This window comes from Acinonyx jubatus, chromosome A1, assembly GCF_027475565.1.
Source record: "Acinonyx jubatus isolate Ajub_Pintada_27869175 chromosome A1, VMU_Ajub_asm_v1.0, whole genome shotgun sequence".
NCBI lineage: Eukaryota > Metazoa > Chordata > Mammalia > Carnivora > Felidae > Acinonyx > Acinonyx jubatus.
Window position 1 is genome coordinate 122,643,759 of NC_069380.1, and position 20,029 is coordinate 122,663,787.

The 20,029-nt window shown below is 33.4% G+C and overlaps 1 protein-coding gene across 7 annotated transcripts in view; it reads left to right on the top strand.

Moving 5' to 3' along the window:
• Positions 1-20,029, top strand: part of DDX4 (DEAD-box helicase 4) — an 85,628-nt gene that overhangs the window by 24,255 nt on the left and 41,344 nt on the right. For 2 of the 7 annotated variants that reach the window (XM_015072554.3, XM_027041825.2), the window contains 4 exons: positions 7,471-7,548; positions 11,373-11,450; positions 13,104-13,154; positions 17,254-17,313. In XM_015072554.3, coding sequence (XP_014928040.2) covers positions 7,471-7,548; positions 11,373-11,450; positions 13,104-13,154; positions 17,254-17,313 — 267 coding nt within the window. Of the gene's footprint in view, positions 1-7,470; positions 7,549-11,372; positions 11,451-11,519; positions 11,571-13,103; positions 13,155-17,253; positions 17,314-20,029 lie in introns of all 7 variants that reach the window. The other 5 variants (XM_027041810.2, XM_027041818.2, XM_027041811.2 and 2 more) reach the window with 5 other exon arrangements.

The following is a 20,029-nucleotide window of genomic DNA, read 5'->3' on the forward strand; positions in this document are numbered from 1 at the left end:
TAACTGACTGAGCCACCCAGGCACCCCAGTATGGCACAGATCTTATGTTGCCTTTGCTGATTTTTTTAATTACCCTTTTTTGAATGATTTGAATTAGTCCTAGATGAGCTATTTATGTAACGGAGGATCAGGTGCTCTTTTCCCCCCAAAGGAACTGTTCTTCTTTATGTGTGTTTTAAAACATGCTGTTTTGTGTGCCTGTTTTTTCTATGCGTGTATTTTTAACTTAGAAAAATGTAATTGAGGTAAAGATCTCATTCTTTCCCACCCTACCACTATGCTTAAGACTTACTTGTAATGGAGCATTGATTTCATTGTTTGTAACTACTGCAAGGTATTTAATACCCTTTGTCTCCAAGTTTTATTTACACCCCACCCCCACTCCCATAATGGACCCTGAGAATACATCTTACCACCCTCCACTACCACAAAGGTGAACATTTCTGTACATATCCCTTCATAGACTGGAGTGAGAATGTCTTTGGGTAATGGACACAGGAGAGGAATTAGAGGGTCATGGGTGTATGTGTACTTAATTTGACTGAATACTTAATAATTGCTCTCTAGAATAACTATGCCAGTGTATACTCCCATCAGTTGGATATAAAGGTTTTTATATCTCCATTGATACTTGATACTATTCAGTCTTCTAAATTTAGCCAGCCTATTGGGTATAAAGTAAAATCTCATCGTTTTAAATACATTTATCTGATTAACAGCTGAAGTATCTCTTCATATGTTTGGTAATATTTTAGGTTTCTCCTGTAAGTTGCCTCTTCATGTTTTCAGCCCATTTTTCTATTATGCATGCACTGTTTCTCTTATTGATTGGCAGGCATTCCTCCTGTATTTTAGATTTTGTGCTCTTCTGATTTATACATGGCCAATATTTCCTTCCATACTGTAATCTGTCATCTTTGTCTGTGATGCGTCTTACTGTTGAAAATTTTGTTGTGAGGTCATTGAACTAATTTTTTTTACTTTCTGATATGCTTTTGCAGTTTTGATTAAACTCTGTCACCTCTGCGTTAGGGGTAACCACCTGTTACTATTAGAGTTTTTTACTTTTCACACATTTAGCTTTTAATTATCTGACTCTGTCCTTTAGAAAAAAAATTCATGGTAACTATTTCAGTGACAAATCAGAACATTGTGTATTCAGTATGAGTGAATACAGGATTCACAAAAGATCTTTGCATTTGGGCTTTTGTGGTCAACCCAGACCATGGGTCTATAGCAGTTAAAATGAAGTGTTATTTTTTTTTTTAATTGTGGTGCAATAAACATACAACGTAAAATTTGTCATTTTAACCATGATATTTTTAAATTAAAAAAAATTTTTTAAGACTAGATTTTTTAGAACGGTTTTAGTTCATAGCAAAATTGAGGGGAAGGCGTAGATATTTCCCATGTGACCTATTCCACACCTGCGTAGCCTCCCCCATTATCAACATTCCCAACCAGATTTGTACATTTATTACAGTTGAACCTACACTGACACTTTATAATCACCTAAAGTCCATAGTTCACATTATAGCTCACTCTTGGTGTTGTATGTTCTGTGGGTTTGGATGAATGTATAATGACATGTATCCATCATGTATCAAAAAGAGCATTTTCAGTGCCCTAAAAATCCTCTGTGTGCTGCCTATTCATCTCTCTTCCTCCCCTATCCCCTAGCAACCAATGCTGTTTTTACTGTCTACATAGTTTTACCTTTTCTAGAGCGTCACACAGTTGGAATCATACAGTATGTAGGCTTTTCACATTGGGTTCTTTCACTTAGTAATATGCATTTAAGCTTCCTCCATGTCTTTTCATGGCTTGATAGCTCAGTTTTTGTTTTTTTTTAAAGCAATGAATAATATGCTGTTGTCTGGATGTAGCACAATTTTAAATTTATTCACCTGCTGATGGATGTATTGATTGCTTCCAAGTTTTGGCTGTAAAGCTGCTATAAACACAACCATGTGCAGGTTTTTGTGTGGATATGAGTTTTCAGCTCCTTTGGGTAAATACCAGGGAGCACTCTTGCTAGATGATATGGTAGGAGTATGTTTAGTTTTGTAAGAAACTACCAAACTGTCTTGCTAAATATCAATACCCTTTTACCTTCCCATCAAATAAATGAGTTCCTGTTGCTATATATCCTTGCTAGCATTTGATATTTTCAGTGTTAATGGATTTGGGCCTTCCATATAGGTATATGGTGGTATCTTAATGTTTTAATTTGCATTTCTCTGATGTCCTATCATGTGGAGTATCTTTCCATATGCCTGTTTGCCATCTGTGTATCTCTTTTGTTGAGGTCTCTGTTACGGTCTTGGACCCATTTTTTAATTGGATTTGTTTTCTTGTTGAATTTTAAGAGTTCTTTGTTTTGGCTAACAGTCCTTTATCAGATGTGTTCTTAGATATTTTCTCCCAGTGTGTGGCTTGTTTTCTCATTTTTTTGACATTGCGTTTTGCAGAGCAGAAGTTTTTAACTTCAGTGAAGTTCAGCTTATCAATTATTTCTTTAATGGATCATGCATTTGGTGTTGTGTCTAATAAGTCATCTCCATACCCAAGGTCATCTATGTTTTCTCCTATGTTTTCTTCCAGATGTTGTATAGTTTTGCATGTACATTTAGATCTGTGATCCATTTTGAGTTAATTTTTGTGAAGGGTGTAAGGTTGGATCTGTTTTCTTTTTTTTCCCTCCCTGTGGGTGTTTAGTTCTAGCACCATTCTTTGAAGACTGTCTTTGCTCCATTGTATTGCCTTTTGACCCTATTTATGTGGATGTTTCTTGGTTCTCTGTTGTGTTCCATTGATTGATTCTTTTGCCAATACTACACTTTTTTTTAAATCTTTTTTTGAATATTTTATTTACTTATTTTTAAGAGAGAAAGAGCACAAGGAGGGGAGGGACACACAGAGAGAGGGAGACACAGAATCTGAAGCAGGCTCCAGGCTCCAAGCTGTCAGCTCAGAGCCTGACATGGGGCTTGAACCCATGAACTGTGAGATCATGACCTGAGCTGAAGTTGGACCCTTAACCAACTGAGCCACCCAGGCGCCCCAATACCTCACTGTCTTGATCACTATAGGTTTATAATATAGTATATAGTATACTATTGAAGTTGGGTAGTGTCATTCATCCAACTTTGTTCTTTTCCTTCAATACTATGTTGGCTATTCTAGGTATAGAATGTAAAGTCTCCATATAAAAATTTAGAATTGGTTTGTCAATATCCATAAAATAACTTGCTGGGATTTTGATTGGGTTAGCATTGAATCTATAGATCAAGTTGTGAAGAACTGACATCTTGACAATAGTTTTTGTATCTATGAATGTGAAATATCTTTCCATTTATTTGGTTCTTTGGTTTTTGTTCATTAGGGTTTTGTAGTTATCCTCACAGAGATCTGTATATTTTGTTAGATTTATACCTATTCACTTTTTTTAAGTGCTAATGTAAATGGTAATGTGTTTTATTTTCAAATTCAACTTGTTCATTACTGTTATATAGTAAAGCAGTTGGTTTTGGTTTTGTATATTAATCTGGTATCCTTATCCTTTGCTATAATTGCATATTAGTTCCTGGCATTTTTTGTCTGTATTTTAGATTTTCTACATTAATGATAATGTCATTTGTGAAAAAAGAGTTTTATTTCTTCTTTCCCAATATGTATACCTTTCATTTTCTTTTTTTGCCTTATTACGTTAGTTAGAACTTCCAGTATGATATTGAAATGGAGTGATGAGAGGGCACATCCTTGACTTGTACATGATCTTCGTGGAAAAGCTTTGAGATTCTCAGTATTAAGTGTGATGTTACCTCTGGGTTTTTTGTAGATAGTCTTTATGAAGTTGAAGAAGCTTAACCTGCTTAACCATTTTAAAGTGTACAGTTGAATCCTTTATTTTGAATATGATGTAAAATAGAGATCCATTTTTTTTCTGCATAAAGTTTTCTCTGCAACATCTGTTAAACATGCTCTCTTTTCCCTAGTGATGTGTGATGCAGATTTCATCTCTTAACACAGATTTTGTCCTTTTGTTGTCTTAAAGTAATGAATAAAGCATATCATTCACTAAATAGTAATAAAAATAATAATCATTTAGACTTTTCTCAATTTCAGTTAATGCTCCCAAATTTTTATAATTAAAGTATGATGTTTGCTTTAGGCTTACATTAGTTGTTTTTTAAATCATGCCAAGGAAGTTTTTTTCCACTTCTGATCAAATATTAGTTTTGTTTAGAAAAGGCAGTTGAATGTTAATAAATGCTTTTTTAAAAAAATTCCTTGTATCTGTTGTCTCCTTTAAATCTCTTAATGTAGTGTTGTAAATGGAGTTCTTTACACTTGAACAAAATTTGTATTCCTAGTATAAACCCTGCATAGCTATTTTATTGTAGTTTTCAGCGAAAAGAGATGTTAATTTTTTTATTTAGCACTTTAAGATTAATTTATTAAGATTGGCCTCTAGTTTTCTCATGTCCTAATTTAATTTTGATTTTATGCTTTTCATCTTTTAAAAAAAAAAACCTCTGGAACATGGAAATTACCTGCTAATTACAAGGTTAGTTGCCTTTGTCCTCAGATCTATGTAGACCAAGTTCTTTTTTTAAAAAGAATTTTTTTTTGTGGAAGCACAGTGTACACACAGATTCACTATTTTAAAGTAAGATTCACATCATAAATGTACAGCTTGCTGGATTTGAATAAACTAAACATACTGCTGTGTTGAGTACCCAAATCAAAAAATAGAACATTAGTGGAGCTCTAAAATCCTTCTATGTCTTCCTTCGAAGCACCATCATTCTGACCAGGAGTAACTGCTATAGTGATTTCTGGCAGCACAGATCAGTTTTTCCTGTAAATTGGAATCATTTACAATGGAATTATATATTCTCTTGTGTTCAAGGTTCTCTCCATGTTATCACAAGTAGTTGTGAGTTATTCTTGGATATATGTTGTCTACTTTGTAACTGTGCTGTAAACTGTATTAATGGGCATGTGGATAGTTTATAGTATTTCCTGTTTTGAATATTTCTGCTGTGAATATTTTCTGGTTTGTCTTTTGGTGGATATAAAAATCGTGTTACTCCGAATGTGGTTACCAGAGTAGTAGCATTGATGTTACCTGCAAACTTCTTAAAATACAGAATCTAATGCTCCAACCAAAAGGACTGCATCAGAATCTACACTTTAACAAGATCCCCAGTGCACATTACCTTTATAATTGCGTGATCTCTAGATGGAAGACTCAACATTGGTGATTTATTTATTTATTTTTCAATATATGAAGTTTATTGTCAAATTGGTTTCCATACAACACCCAATTCTCATCCCCAAAGGTGCCCTCCTCAATACCCATCACCCACCCTTTGCTCCCTCCCACCCCCCATCAACCCTCAGTTTGTTCTCAGTTTTTAAGAGTCTCTTATGCTTTAGCTCTCTTCTACTCTAACCTCTTTTTTTTTTTCCTTCCAACATTGGTGATTTATAAAGGTTTAGTCTTTGAGCTACTTAGGATAATGAAGGGGATTAGAAGTTAGGACAGCTGGTAGCCCTAAAAAATGAGAAGTTGTTTTAGAACTCTTTGCCACAAAGTCTTTCTCATCTTCCCTTAACCTTTTCACCTTGTGTTAAGCAGATCATTTCAGAGGAAGGTTGGAAGATCATAGAGGACTAGAACTCATACTGAAGTCCCATAGTTGTTGGTACTTTTGCTTGGTTCAGTATGTGAGTTGTTGTTGTTGTTTTTTTAAGTTCAAAATTTGCTCCTCCTTCCTGGATCTGGTCCAAATGTGACTATATATGAGATATAATCTTTGGTCACTGGGTGGGAATTGCTTTCATTAATCTGATTTCATTTTAAATGGAGTTTATTTTTATTTCTTTTGATTTGTTTTGATAGGGTTCAGAGCACTATAGAAAAATAGCTATGCTTCATCATTTATTTATATTATGGACTTCTGTACTGATGTTTTTCTTCCTATGTATTTTGTTGGGGATTGAACTGGATAAAATTCAGTGATGGCACTTAGTTAAATTTCTGAAAGTGAGAGCAGTAATCCCTAAAATTACTAAAGAAAAATTAAACATGAAGACAGTATGAGTGGGGGAGAGGGACAGTGGTAGAGAGAGAAAGAATCTCCAGCAGGCTCCATGTTCAGCATGGAACCCCACATGGGGCTCAATCCCACCATCCTGGGATCATGACCTGAGCTGAAAGCAAGGGTCAGACCCTCAACTGATGGAACCACCAGGCATCTGTTTTCTTTTTTTTTAAAAGAAACTTATTACATATGTACACTGTATGCTGTATTTAAGATTGCTTGAGTTTTACAAAAATGGTAACTTACTATATATAGTCTTTTTCTGCAATTTGAATTTTTCACTCAGTTTTCTTTTTAAGTTTTATCCATGTTGACAGTTGTTTTGGTCCATTTATAATCATACTCTTACATGAATACACTACACATATACAATATATATAATTCTGTATAATAAATTATAGAACATATTTACATATGTAATACTCTTGTGTGACTATGCCACATATTTTTATTCTCTTACTGATGCACATATGAGTTGTTTCCTTTTTGCTGGTACGAACAAAGCTGCCATGAACATCCCTTAAATTGCTAAGTATATGTTTTTAAGTCATAAATTGTGTTGAGTTATATCATAGACCTATGGAGGTAGTTTTTCTTTTTAATATGTTGACGTTGTTAATTACCTTTTGAAGACATTGTGATGTTAAAATGCCCTTGCATATGGGGAAAAACCCAAGTTGGTCATAATGTTTTGTCTGTTCAGTTTCCTTTGGGGTTGTTTTGCTAATAATTGTTTTGGAGATATTGCATCTACTTGTGAGAGTTTTCCTTGTCATGTCAAAATTATGTTCACTTGGTAGAATGGGTTGGGGAATAATTCCTCTATTTCCGGGAATGGTTGTAGAAAATTGAAATAATTTGTTCTTTGAGATTTGGTAGAGCTCACCTGTAAAACTGTTTAGGCATGATGTAGAGATTTAAGTATTGATTCAATTTCTATATGACAGTTTGATTTGTTTATCCAGAGGAGAAGTTAATATACTTTCAAAAAGTATACTCTTTTAAAATTAGGATTAAGATTGATTTATAGCTTCACTATAGTATACGATTTGTTCTTGTTTCCCTATGTCTTTGACTGGTTTTGTTATTAGCAAACTTAAAACTGTTTTCCAGTCAGTCATGTGGTTGAAAAAAGCTATTTCCTTCCTTTGATTTCCATTCTGTTTAGTTGAGTAAGCTTTAGTTACCATTTATTTTTCTTTTGGAAAACTCCCTTAGATAGGCTACTAGGCTGTTTGTTTTTCTTATTGATTTATATAATTCTCCTTTGTCCTGTGGGTGGTACATTGGAATGGCTTAAAATTTGTGTACCACCAGATGCTAATTTGGATTTGCTTCAAAATGTTAATTGCTTTAGAAATGGATGATGGACCTTCTGGAAGAGATCATTTCATGAGAAGTGGATTTGCTTCTGGGAGGAGTTTGGGAAACAGAGGTAAGTATCTTTGTCTTTCATTAAAACTTCTCAACTGTTGAATGGTAGAATGAATAGAGACTATTATGGCTGTTGAGTGCAAAGCTAAATCTGTTATAACTCTCTGCAGAGTAGACTTTGAGGTAATGAGTTTATCATTTTTTCAACTATGAGTGTTCTTTTTGCTTTTTTTCCTTTTCTGGGATAGTAGGAGATAGTTCAATTGATAAAAATAGATTGGTTAGATTGATTAAAGATAGTTGCTTTACAGAGCTGCTACTTAATGTGTTGATTATTGATTTCCAACAATTGGCATGGGAGGAATGTTGGTAAAAACTTCACAGATGAGGGTGAGAAGAACCTGTTTTTTTTTAAATTTCTCAAGAAAGACAGCACAGAAGGATTTCTCTTAGGTCATTAATATTAAGAGATTATTTTCCCAGTGTTGAAACTTTTCATTGTTATTTTTAGATCAACCGTGTGATCTGATAATGACACAGCAGAACACCTTACTATGGCCCATTTTTAGAATTGTTATTAAAATGCTGAAAGTATTCTTTATGTTTTAGTATAGTGTGATAAAATATGAGAACCTCCAATTTATTTAAATATCTTTATGACCATTTATTTCTTTTACAAGATGCCATAAATAAGGGCTAATTGGTAGTTTTAAATACACAAAACATTTAATCTTGAATTCATTAGATGTTGAAAATTCTTACTTCTAAGGATTTTTATTCATTGGAAACTAAAGGTGTGGCATTTCATTTGATATTTGGAAAACTTAATTTCTTGTTTGGATTCAGTTAACATAGTTAACATGTGGATCTATATTTTGATATAATTTGGAAATAATTATTTAAAAAAATTAAGTTTATTTATTTTGAGAGAGAGCATGAGTAGGGTAGGGGCAGAGAGAGAGAGAGGAGGGAGAGAGCACCCCAAGCAGGCTTGGCGCCATCAGCACAGAACCCAGTATGGGGCTCAAACCCATGAACTGTGAGATTATCACGCAAGCCAGAATCAAGAGTTGGATGCTTAACCAACTGAGCCACCTAGGTGCCCCAATTTATTCCTTAAATATGCACATATATTCTGTTTTTAAAACCTTCATAGTAAGAAGCATTGATGAATAAAAATCATGTAATCTTGCCAAGAGGTTCAGGTGTGGGTTTTGTTAGTTATTACTAACATTAGAGATAATATCTTAATATTACACTTAGAGAAATATTTAATATTGGATTTACTTTAAAACTTTATTTTTGAGTAGATGTTTTTAAATCCCATTTTAGAATAGATGAGGTGATACTTTTTGATGTAGATTTCAAAATATTATTGAAAAAAATCTTTTTAAAAGTTTAAATACTTTATTTTTACCAAAGCCAGAAATGTTTTGAATTAACTATTTTTAAATTTTCAAGTTCAGAAAGTATACTTATATATCTTGTTAAAGTTTTACATTAATTTAATATACTTTTTTTCTCTTTTTTTTTAATTGAAGTATAGTTGACCTAAAATATTGAATTAGTTTCAGGTGTACAATGAAGTAATTCATCACCTGTGTGGGTTGTGCTATGCTCACCACAAATGTAGCTACCATCTGTTACCATACAACACTATTAACAGTATCATTGATTATATTCCCTATGCTGTACTTTTCATCTGTGTGACTTACTCATTCCATAACTGGAAGCTTGTATCTCTGAATAAAAGCTTTTTAAATGAGAAAAACACCACTTAGACAGTTTTTACTACACGTTGTTAATTTCATATGGGTTAGGTTGAAAAACAAACTTATCAAAACTCTTGGTTGAATGTTAATACTTAAAAAAGTTACCATTGTACCACATACAATCTTGGGAATTCATAGACCCATTAATATAACTCCTTTTCGTTATTGTTAACCCGTTATTTTAGTTTCAACCTCTGTGATATTTTTTTCTCAGAACTTGCATAGCTAGTAATTTGTTTTTGAAATTGTCTCTTAATTGCTTATAATACAGCATTGATCCCCTTTTTATGTTCTATAAAGTATAACATAAATAGCTTTAACTTATTGAATCACACACATCTTTAGAATCTGATGAAAATATGGATAATTGCTCTTACGCAGTTTTGCACGTGGCTTTAGAAGTTTTGCAGGTCCTTTAACTTAGTTGTATTAAGATATTACACAGATAGGTAAGACACAATTTATGAAGACCATAAGATAACACTTTAATTTTTCTAGTGTTAGTGTGAAGTGGCAGTTTATGTTGTTTCAGATGTCTTTTGTTCTAGTGTTTTGTTCTAAATAACCATGCTTCTTGCCTTAGCACCTCTGCCCTCAGAAAGATTAATGTAGTGATAGAGAAACACATGCAAAGAAATAAAGTGGTAGTGTGCTGTGGGAATGTGGAGAAAGGATTGATGATGATGGGAGGTCTGAAAGAAGACTTCTTCAGATGAGGTTGCCTTTGAACTGGGGTTTTGAAGTGTGAAAGGAATTTTGATAGGAAAAAATAGGAAAACAGGGAATGCCATGCTGAAGAATTTTGGTAGGAAAATATGAAAGCAGGGAATGCCTTGCTGAAGTATACAGGAAGGTACAAAGTATTAGAAGTTCACAGTGTGGAACATGGGACATTGTTTGGTGTGAATTAAAATGTTGAGAGCTCAGTGTTATGTGGTAGGAGATAAAGTTCAAAGATAATATGAGTAAAGATGCTGGAAGAGTGGAGAGGTGATAAGGGGAGTGGCAGTCACAGCTTTTATTTCTTTATTGCCTAGTTCCTTCCTAATTTGAATTTTAAAAGTGGAAAGATTGAGAAGTTTAAATGTTAACAGAATAAGTAATAAATAATTAAAAAATCGTACAAGAATATAACATGTTCAGTAGCATGTAACCTGCATACAGGGGCATAAGTTTAAGTAGCTGGCTCTATACAGGGTGAGGTTTCAATATACAGAAAATCACAGTTGAATTTCCTCATTAAAAGTCAGGAAAAGTCATTCATGAAATAACAACTAATAGAAAGTTGTATTTCACCAGTAGTATATTTATGGTTTTACCTTAGTATTATAACTTATGAATTTTTTATAAAAAGTTGAAGCATATTATATAAGTTCTTATACTTGTTTCTCCCTATCCTTGGAGGTACCTTTACCCTAAAGATTCATTTAAAATAGGGACACCTGGATAGCTCAGTTGGTTAAGCATCCAACTTTGGCTCAGGTCATGGTCTCACTGTCTGTGAGTTCGAGTCCCACGTCGGGCTCTGTGCTGACAGCTCAGAGCCTGGAGCCTGCTTCAGATTCTGTGTCTCCCTCCCTCTCTGCCCCTCCCCTGCTGGCATTCTGTGTCTCTCTCAAAAATAAGTAAACATTAAAAAAATAAAAATAAAAATTATTTAAAATAAAATTAAATAATTTACTTAAAGGTTTTTTTGTTTTTTTTTGTTTGTTTGTTTTTTTTGAGAGAGAGAGAAAGAGCATAAGCAGGGGAGGGGCAGAGAAAAGGGGATACAGAATCCCAATTAGGTTTGGCACCATCAGTGCAAAGCCCCACACAGGGCTTAAACCCACAAACCATGAGATCATGACCTGAGCCAAGTTCAAGAGTGGGACATTCAACCAACTGCACAATCAAGGCACCTCCTGAAGACTTTATTTTTAAGTAATTTTTACATGCAACATGGGACTTGAATTTACAACTCTGAGGTCAAGAGACCCAGCAAGGTTCCCTCCTTTTTTTTTTTAAAAAGATTTTATTTTTAAGCAATCTCAAGGAGTCCTTTAATTTCTAGTCTTTGATGGCACAGTTAGTTATATGTTTTAAAGAGTTTTAACTCTGTCTGAATTTTCAGATGCTGGCGAGTCTAGTAAAAGGGAGAATACATCCACAATGGGTGGCTTTGGAGTTGGAAAGAGTTTTGGAAACAGAGGTAAACTGCTGACGATAATCTTATAATCACAATTTGAGTGAGCCCTAGTTTTTTTTTCCTGTACTCAAGACTCTTCCCCTGTGGCCCCCAGCAAGAGATCCATCTTATATACTTCAAAAGGTAAATTTGAGTTGAGCAAAGAACCAGTAGTAGCTTTGAAGTTACATTTTTTTTTTCTTAAAAACTAAAAACTGTATATCAGAACTGGAGCATAATTTAAGATCAAGACTGATAATGTGAAGATGGACAACTTTACCAAGCATTTTGGAAACCAGACAGTTGAAGAGGGTTGAATGTTGGGAAAGGTCAGTTGTGGAGGGTAGTAAGTAGATTATAATCCTTTCTGAACCAACTTAAAAGATTGCAAATACTGACATGAACTAAATAACTGAAAACTTAGGTTTTATGGAATATGCTATTTCTGTATAGATTATCTTTATTTGGAAATTATGTATCTTTTTAAGGAAAAACTCTTTTCATCTAATTACACATTGAAGCTATAGGGTACTTACTTTTATATCATAATTGTGTATTAGATTTCTGTGTTAAAAGGGATGTTAGATTATTTTGTATGTGAGATATTAAGTGACTTTATATATACATTCTGCACATAAATTTAATACCTGTCAAAGTGATTAGTCTCTGTATTGCAGAAGCCATCATTTAATATAAACATATTTTATAATTTTGCTTAAATACTGATTGACAGGCATCTTATATTGACATTTAATTTTAAGGTATATTATTCCATGAATATCTTTGCACTAAAGATAATTTTAGTAAGATTCAACATTTAAAAATTTTATGAAATATTACTGATAGATCCTTTTAAAATTAATTTTAGAGACATATCTGTATGTTCCAGAGACACCTAAATCTACGTACAGGTTTTTATTATATGAGAAATCTGAAAGTAGAGTTAAATGAAAGATGTAAAAAAAACTTGCTGAAAATAAAAAATGTTAGAAAAATTTCCTTATTACTGAGATGGGAAAAATTACTGATTATTGGATTATAATTGAGTAATATTGTCCTCTGGCACATGAAGAGATTGATGGTTTTAAAACATTTGATATTTTGAATAGGAAGTATGTAGTGTGTTATGTTGATATATAGCCCTAGTTTGACCATATAATATAGAAGAATATATGACATCTGAGATGCTATAACATTGGCTGACATTTTACCTTAGTTAATTGACACAAGGCAGAAATTGTTACCCAACCCATGTGAGTTTTAAAAAAAATATATATATTTTTTAACATTTATTTATTATTGAGAGACAGAGAGACACAGAGCATGAGCAGGGGAGGGGTAGAGAGAGGGGGAGACAGAATCTGAAGTAGGCTCCAGGCCTCTGGGCTGTCAGCACAGAGACTGATGTGGGCTCGAACTCACAAACTGTGAGATCATGACCTGAGCCAAAGTCGGTTGCCTAACCAACTGAGCCATCCAGGTGCCCCCCAACCTGTGTGAGTTTTTATTCAGTATTTATATTTATAGTTCTGTGTAGTTTATCCTGTATTAAAGGGGCATCATAACAAGTAGCACTTGTTTTGCTGTTTTTTGCCCTTTGTCTTTTGGTTTGTTTACCACAGAGATACAGGTAATTGTTTTCAGAAATTTGCAAGTTTAATTTTCTATTTTGTATAGGTTTTTCAAATAACAAGTTTGAAGAAGGTGATAGCTCTGGTTTCTGGAGACGTAAGTTTAATGTTTTTTGTAGTGGCTTTTAAAATTGAATGTTCAGAGTACATGCTAAAGGGAAAACTAGGATTAAGTGTCACAGTGTCACAGTGGTTTTCAGTTCTAATTTATTCAAACCCACTTTCATACAGCAATTATAACCAGAGCCCTGACCAAGAATTCAAGCATCCTAGTTTGGCCTATTGCCATTTGACTTAGTCTATGAGGTACAACTTCTGAATGGTTTGCTACCTTAAGAAAAAGGGGATAATAGAAAGAACAAGTTAAGAATCAAAACTCCATGTCCATATACACATAGAGTTTGGGACATGCAGATCCCTATTCAGACTTACATAATTCTTGGCATTGGAAAAAGATTCATGAGTATGTAGATGACTGCTGCTATCAAGGCATTTCTATCAAAAGTACTGACACACTGGTTTGGAGGAGTAAAGAGAATGATGAGAGTAGAGTAGTGTTATCAGAAGATAGATTATAAAATTAATAGTGCTTTCTACTGATTAAGTAGATTTGGATGAGGCCTTGGAACCTGTGTTTAAAAAGCCTGCCTGGTGATCCTGATGTCATTTTGTTTGGTAATCACTTATCTATGGAAACATAATGACATAATACATTTTGGATTTGTAACTTTGTTTCCTGGCCCTGCTTTGTGACCTAGTTAAATGACTTAGAGCAAGTTGCTTAATTTGTCAGAGCCACAATTTGCTATTCTGCAGAGTGGAGGCCATCATATTAAAAGGTTGTTAGGCAAACTTAATGAAAATGTGTGTGAAAATATGAAGTTTAATACCACACACATTCATGGTAAACAGTAAATGCCATCCATCTTCATGATTTATTTGAGACCTAATCTTTTTATACTCTTAACAGTGATTCTCAAAATCAATACCAAGCCTAGAATGATCACCTTAAAACCTGTTTGGAGTTAGATGGGGTTTTAATATCTCTAATAAGACTGTTTCCCTAAACTGTCGTCAGTCTCATCCTGCCTAATTGTCTCTGCATTTTTTCATATCTTATTCAAATGAAAATGTACATAACATAGAAGTAATATTTGACAGAAGAAAAAAAAACAATTTTTATTCTTTTCCATTTTTGTTCTACCTAATCTCCCATTTTTAAATCAGTTAATATTTCAAGATCATGTTCACCTAACCAATTTGTGCTTTTGAGCACAAAGTCCAGTTTCTCCTGGCACCTGAGAGAACTTGTTTCCTCTAAAATGGTCTGCTTTCTTCTCTTTCGTCTTCTTTCTTCTGTTCTCAAGCTTATGTCCCCTTAAAAAAAACAAAAAAAAAAAACCCAAAAAAACCCCACATATATATGGATTGAATTCTTTTGTTCTTACAGTTGTTGTTGGCAAGCCCAGGAACAGATTTTAATATCATGATAGAAGCTATTACTCTGCATGCAAATGAATAGCATCTTTTGTGGTTGTTATTTGCCCTGCAGTCTTGTTTCCTCTAGCTGGTATAGCTTTTATCTATTGATAAAAGATGATAATACCCATTTCATAAGGTTTTTGTGAATATTTAAAAAGTTAGTACATATTATTCATTTAGAACAGTGCTAAACTATACTGAATTCTGTTATTACTATTAATTTTTAATAATTTTATGTGATATTATTTATATAAAATGCTATAATATATGTGACATTTTTGCATACTAATAATATATATTTGATATGTTTTATATAATCAATGTATTATGTGTTATTTATGTTTATATGTTTAAAGTGTCTTTATATTTTATTTAAGTTACATATTTTATACAGTTTTAGTGATTTTTATGTAATTAATAATATGTGGTCATAGCTGATGTTGGGATAATCTCTCTTTTTTATCCTTGGCTTTATCTTCTAACTCTACAGTGATTTTATTTTTTAACTTACTTTTTAAAATTTACATCCAAATTAGCGTATACTGCAGCAGTGATTTCAGGAGTAGATTCCTTAATGCCCCTTACCCATTTAGCCCATCCCCCCCTCCCACACCCCCTCCAGTAAACCTCTGTTCTCCATATTTATGAGTCTCTTATGTTTTGTCCCCCTCCCTGTTTTTATATTATTTTTGTTTCCCTTGCCTTATGTTCTTCTGTTTTGTCTCTTAAAGTCCTCATATGAGCGAAGTCATATATTTATCTTTCTCTGACTAATTTCACTTAGCATAATACCCTCCAGTTACATCCACGTAGTTGCAAATGGCAAGATTTCATTCTTTTTGATTGCTGAGTAGTACTCCCTTGTATGTATGTATGTATGTATGGTATGTATGTGTGTGTGTGTGTGTATATATATACACACATGTATACATATATACATGTATACATATATATACATGTATACATACATATATATATACATACATATATATATATACACACACACATACATACCATATATACATACATATATATATATACACACACACACTTACATACCATACATACCACATCTTCTTTATCCATTCATCCATCAATGGACATTTGGGCTCTTTCCATACTTTGGCTATTGTTGGTAGTGCTGCTATAAACCTTGGGGTGCACATGTCCCTTAAAAACAGCACACCTGTATCCCTTGGATAAATACCTAGTAGTGCAATTGCTGGGTCATAGGGTAGTTCTATTTTTAGTTTTTTGAGGAACCTCCATACTGTTTTCCAGAGTGGCTGTACCAGCTTGCATTCCCATACAGTGATTTTTTAAAATAGCTTGTTATTTTGAAATAGTCTAAGACTTACAACAAGTTAGAAAGTTAGAGTTAACGTTAGAGTGTTTCCTTCACCCCTCTGCTAATATAATTGTGCCCTTCACCCAACTTCTCCTAATGCCATTAGCCTATTTTAATTCCCACTGTGGTCAAAATATAGGTTTATTTTAGGGAAATAATTGGACAAAAATAATGTGAGACTTCTTTCTCCTTCTCACTTCTCAAATTAATTCATAGGTTGTTTTTTTTTTCATATAAGGCAATAAGTGTTAGCTGTCATCATTATTCCAGGGTGTGCTAACCTTTCCCCAATTTTTTCCTTCTTGTTAAGTTCCCTTGTAGTATTAAATCCTGCTTTCTAGAAAGTTGTCTGGTAGTTAGATTGTTCTTAAGGAATGTTTGGTAGTTGTTGACTTCATTTCAGGTAGGAGCCTGCAACAAGAGCTCTGGGTTATTTCTTATAGAACAATATTAATTGTTAAATTAGCATTTTTGCAAGGAACTTAACTGATAGCTTCTAAGCTGTCTAGCCACTTGATAACATTACTGTGACTTAAACTTCTCAGATTTTAAACATTTCATGACATGTATAAAGATCTCTTGAAGCCATTTCTTTATTTCCCAAATGTGGCTTTGTTGGAGTTTTCTAGAAAGAGTTTTGTAAAGTTATTCCTAAAGGTCATATTAGTAACATATTTTTAAATTTTGAAAAATTCATCTTTTGTTGCTCTTACCTATTCTTTCAAAATAAACATCTGTGGGGGTGGGTTCTAGGAATTTCCTTTTAACCACTTTGTAGCTTATTCTTAGCCTTCAGTGTAGTTATTCTCTATTTAAAAACTGGTAATGTTATTTGATAATGTCACTAAAAATAGAAAAGATGGGATATCTGCAAATTCTTTCATTAGGATGATTAGGGAAAAGTTAGCATTAAAAAAGGCCTCTAATGTCTGAGGTTTATTAAGAAAGGCAAATTACAGAAATATTGATAGCATTATAAAAAAAATAGCCATGTATTTCTAGTGGCCTATGGCCTACATTTCAGAACCACTTGACTACTTAATAGTTTAGATGTTTCTGAAACCATTTTTAGTCATACTAACATTTTGCAATTCCTATTTTTTGGCTTGTGTGTGGCACTTGGCAAAAAGTGAGTTCTCAATTGTATGCTTAACATTTAACATTTAGATATATTAAATGATTTGTATAGGGAGTTAACTGAATAATGTCTTTTTATTTGTTGCTAAAATTGTTTCAAGAATTAAAATGTTATTTTACTTTAAGAAAATATTTTTTCACTAATTTGTCCTGTGACAGTGCTATTTAGATATTTCACCTTTAAAGTTAATTATTTAGATACTATTCACATGTTAAATTTTTATTCAAGAATCTAGTAATGACTGTGAAGATAATCAAACACGGAACAGAGGATTTCCCAAGAGAGGCGGTAAGGACCATATTTTGGAACAGTTTGTACTTACACTTTCTAATGTCATTGGGTTTCTTTCCCTGAAGATCTCCAGAATGTGCTATGAAGTACAGAATAGGGACTATGAGTTCTGGCCATTCACAATATATATGAACTGGGATGTCATTGTCTCTGAATAGGGTATTTGGAGATGAGGGAAAGGGAAGAAATTGTAGATTATTCTTTGTTCAAGTCTGGCAGTGCTCTATCATACTCTGCTAATCCTGCCTCTGATGAAGTTGAGGTCAGATGGTATAAACATTACCATGCTTAATTCTTGATAATCATTTATGGGTAGACATGTGGGTTTTATTTTTGATATTTCAACAACACATAGTGAACTTATAAAATGGATAAAAATTACTGAAAATCCTTACATTAAAAGATATTAAATCTCCTTATATTAAAAGAGTTTATCCTTAGGAACTATATAATAATCAGATACATTAGTATTTTCACCATAACTTGGGAACAGCTTTTTCCTTCCCTATTGAATAGTTAGCCCACGCTCCCTAGTGAAGCTAGGACTTGTGGACTTCAGTATAACCTTCTTAGGGCTGTGAGGTAGGGAGGAATTTGGTGGTGAATGAGGGATGGCTATTTATCTCATAAATTGAATTTTTTAATGATAATTGCAGGGGGACATGTAATAATGGCAAGGATATTTAAGTAAAAGCCAGACTCCCCTTTTAGAATTGCTTTTCCTTTAACAAGCAATTTTAACACTTAATATTCCTAAAGTATTGCTCTTAGTTTTAAATTTTTGGTTGTTTTCTGCAGAACAGTGAGTATCTTTCTCTTTAAATCTACTTAACTCATACTTATGGGATGCAGTCAGAAGCCAAAAGCTCTATGTGCTTGATCCTGGCCTATTGACTAATACAGGGTGACTCACAGGGAAACAGTCATTTTTGGGTATTCCTGATTGCTGTTCTTTGGAGTTGTATACATTTGAAGGTAGGGAAAGCGTGCACATGGTGGTGAGTAAATACAAGTATGTGTGCATAAATAGAAGTGTATTTAAATTTATATTGAAATATGACATAAAGTACCAGACGTGTGCATGCATCATACATGTTCATAGGCATCCAGATCAAGAAGTAGAAATTACTAGCACCTCAAAAGCGCCTTTTGTGATCATATTCACTCAGTAGCAAGTTGCCCCCCACAGGGGTAATTTGTATTCTGACTTTTGGCGGGACAGATTAATTTTCTCTGTTTTTGTACCTAATATAAATGGAATCATACAACATGCTGTTTTGTCTCCAGCTTCTTTCTGCTTAATGTGTTTGTGAGATGCAATCATAGTGTTGGTTGCAGTTGTAATCATTATCATTACTATATAGATTCTTTTGTTTTACTGTTCTGCTGTACACAACAGTACATGGCTGTTGGGATGTCTTCCAATTTTGGACTATTTTGAAACTGCTGCTGTGGATATTCCAGTACATTGCTTTTGGTGATACTGTTATATATTCAGAAATAGAATTGTTGGCTCATAGATTTTGTATATTTTTTTTACTGTCAAATGTTTTCAAGATAAATATACTGAGGTACACTCCCACATCCTCACCTCACTTGGTATTTTCGTCTAAATTTTAACCATTCTGTTAAGTCTGTGGTAATATATTTCATTGTGGTTTTAACTTGCCTTTTCTTGATGGGCTAATAAAATGTGCAATGCATCGTATGTTTACTGGCGATTTGCACATCATCTTTTGTGTAGTGCTGATTGAAGTTTTTTGCCACCTTTTTTTGGGGTGTCTATTTTTACCTTTTTATTTGCAAATTAACACAGAAAATTTGCAAGAACAATAAAAATAACTCTTGGATAACATTTATATTTGGAGACTCTTTGCTCCCTTTAAAGTAATGGAGATACTGTCTTCTCTTTTTCTTGTTAAATTTTATTTTTTTAGCTTCCACATTCAGATTGTGATTCATCTGGACTTCATTTTTTATATGGTGTAAGATAGGGATCAAGGTCCATTTATATTCCCCATAAGGGTGTGCAGTTGATCCGGTATCACTTTCTGAAAGACTTTCCCTTCCACTCTCCACTGCTAGGCTGCCTTTGTCCTAAATCACGTGACAGTATTTATGTGGAACTATTCCTGGACTTGGTTCCTTTCCATTGGTCAGTTTCTGTATTTTCACACCTTTGCCATATAGCCTAAATTAGTGTAATTTCATAATATGTCCTAATATCTGGTAGTGTAAGTCTTCCAAGTTTATTGTTCTTCAGTATTACTTGGGTTATTGTTAGTCTTTTGCATTTCCATGTGACTTTCAGATTCAGTTTATCAATTTCCAGGAAAAAACTTAATGGGATATTTTGGGGATTGCACTGAATCTGTAGATTAGTTTGAAGAGAATGGCCATCTTTGCAAATATTGGTGCTTCCAATTCCTGAATATCCCCATCGTAAATCTTGAGTTTTTCCTATGTTTTGCAGTTTTCACTAGTGAGTGATTATACGTCTTTCTTTACTTTAGTATTAGATATTTTGTGATACTTATGTTTATTTATCTAATTTGTCATATAACATAAGCTTCACCATTTTGAGGTATATAATTCAGTAGTTTTAAGTATATTCACTGTGTTGTATGTCAAATCATCACTCTTTAATTCCTGAACATTTCCTTCTCCCCACTCCCCAAATACCTTGTGCCTATTAGCAGTTCATCCCATTTCC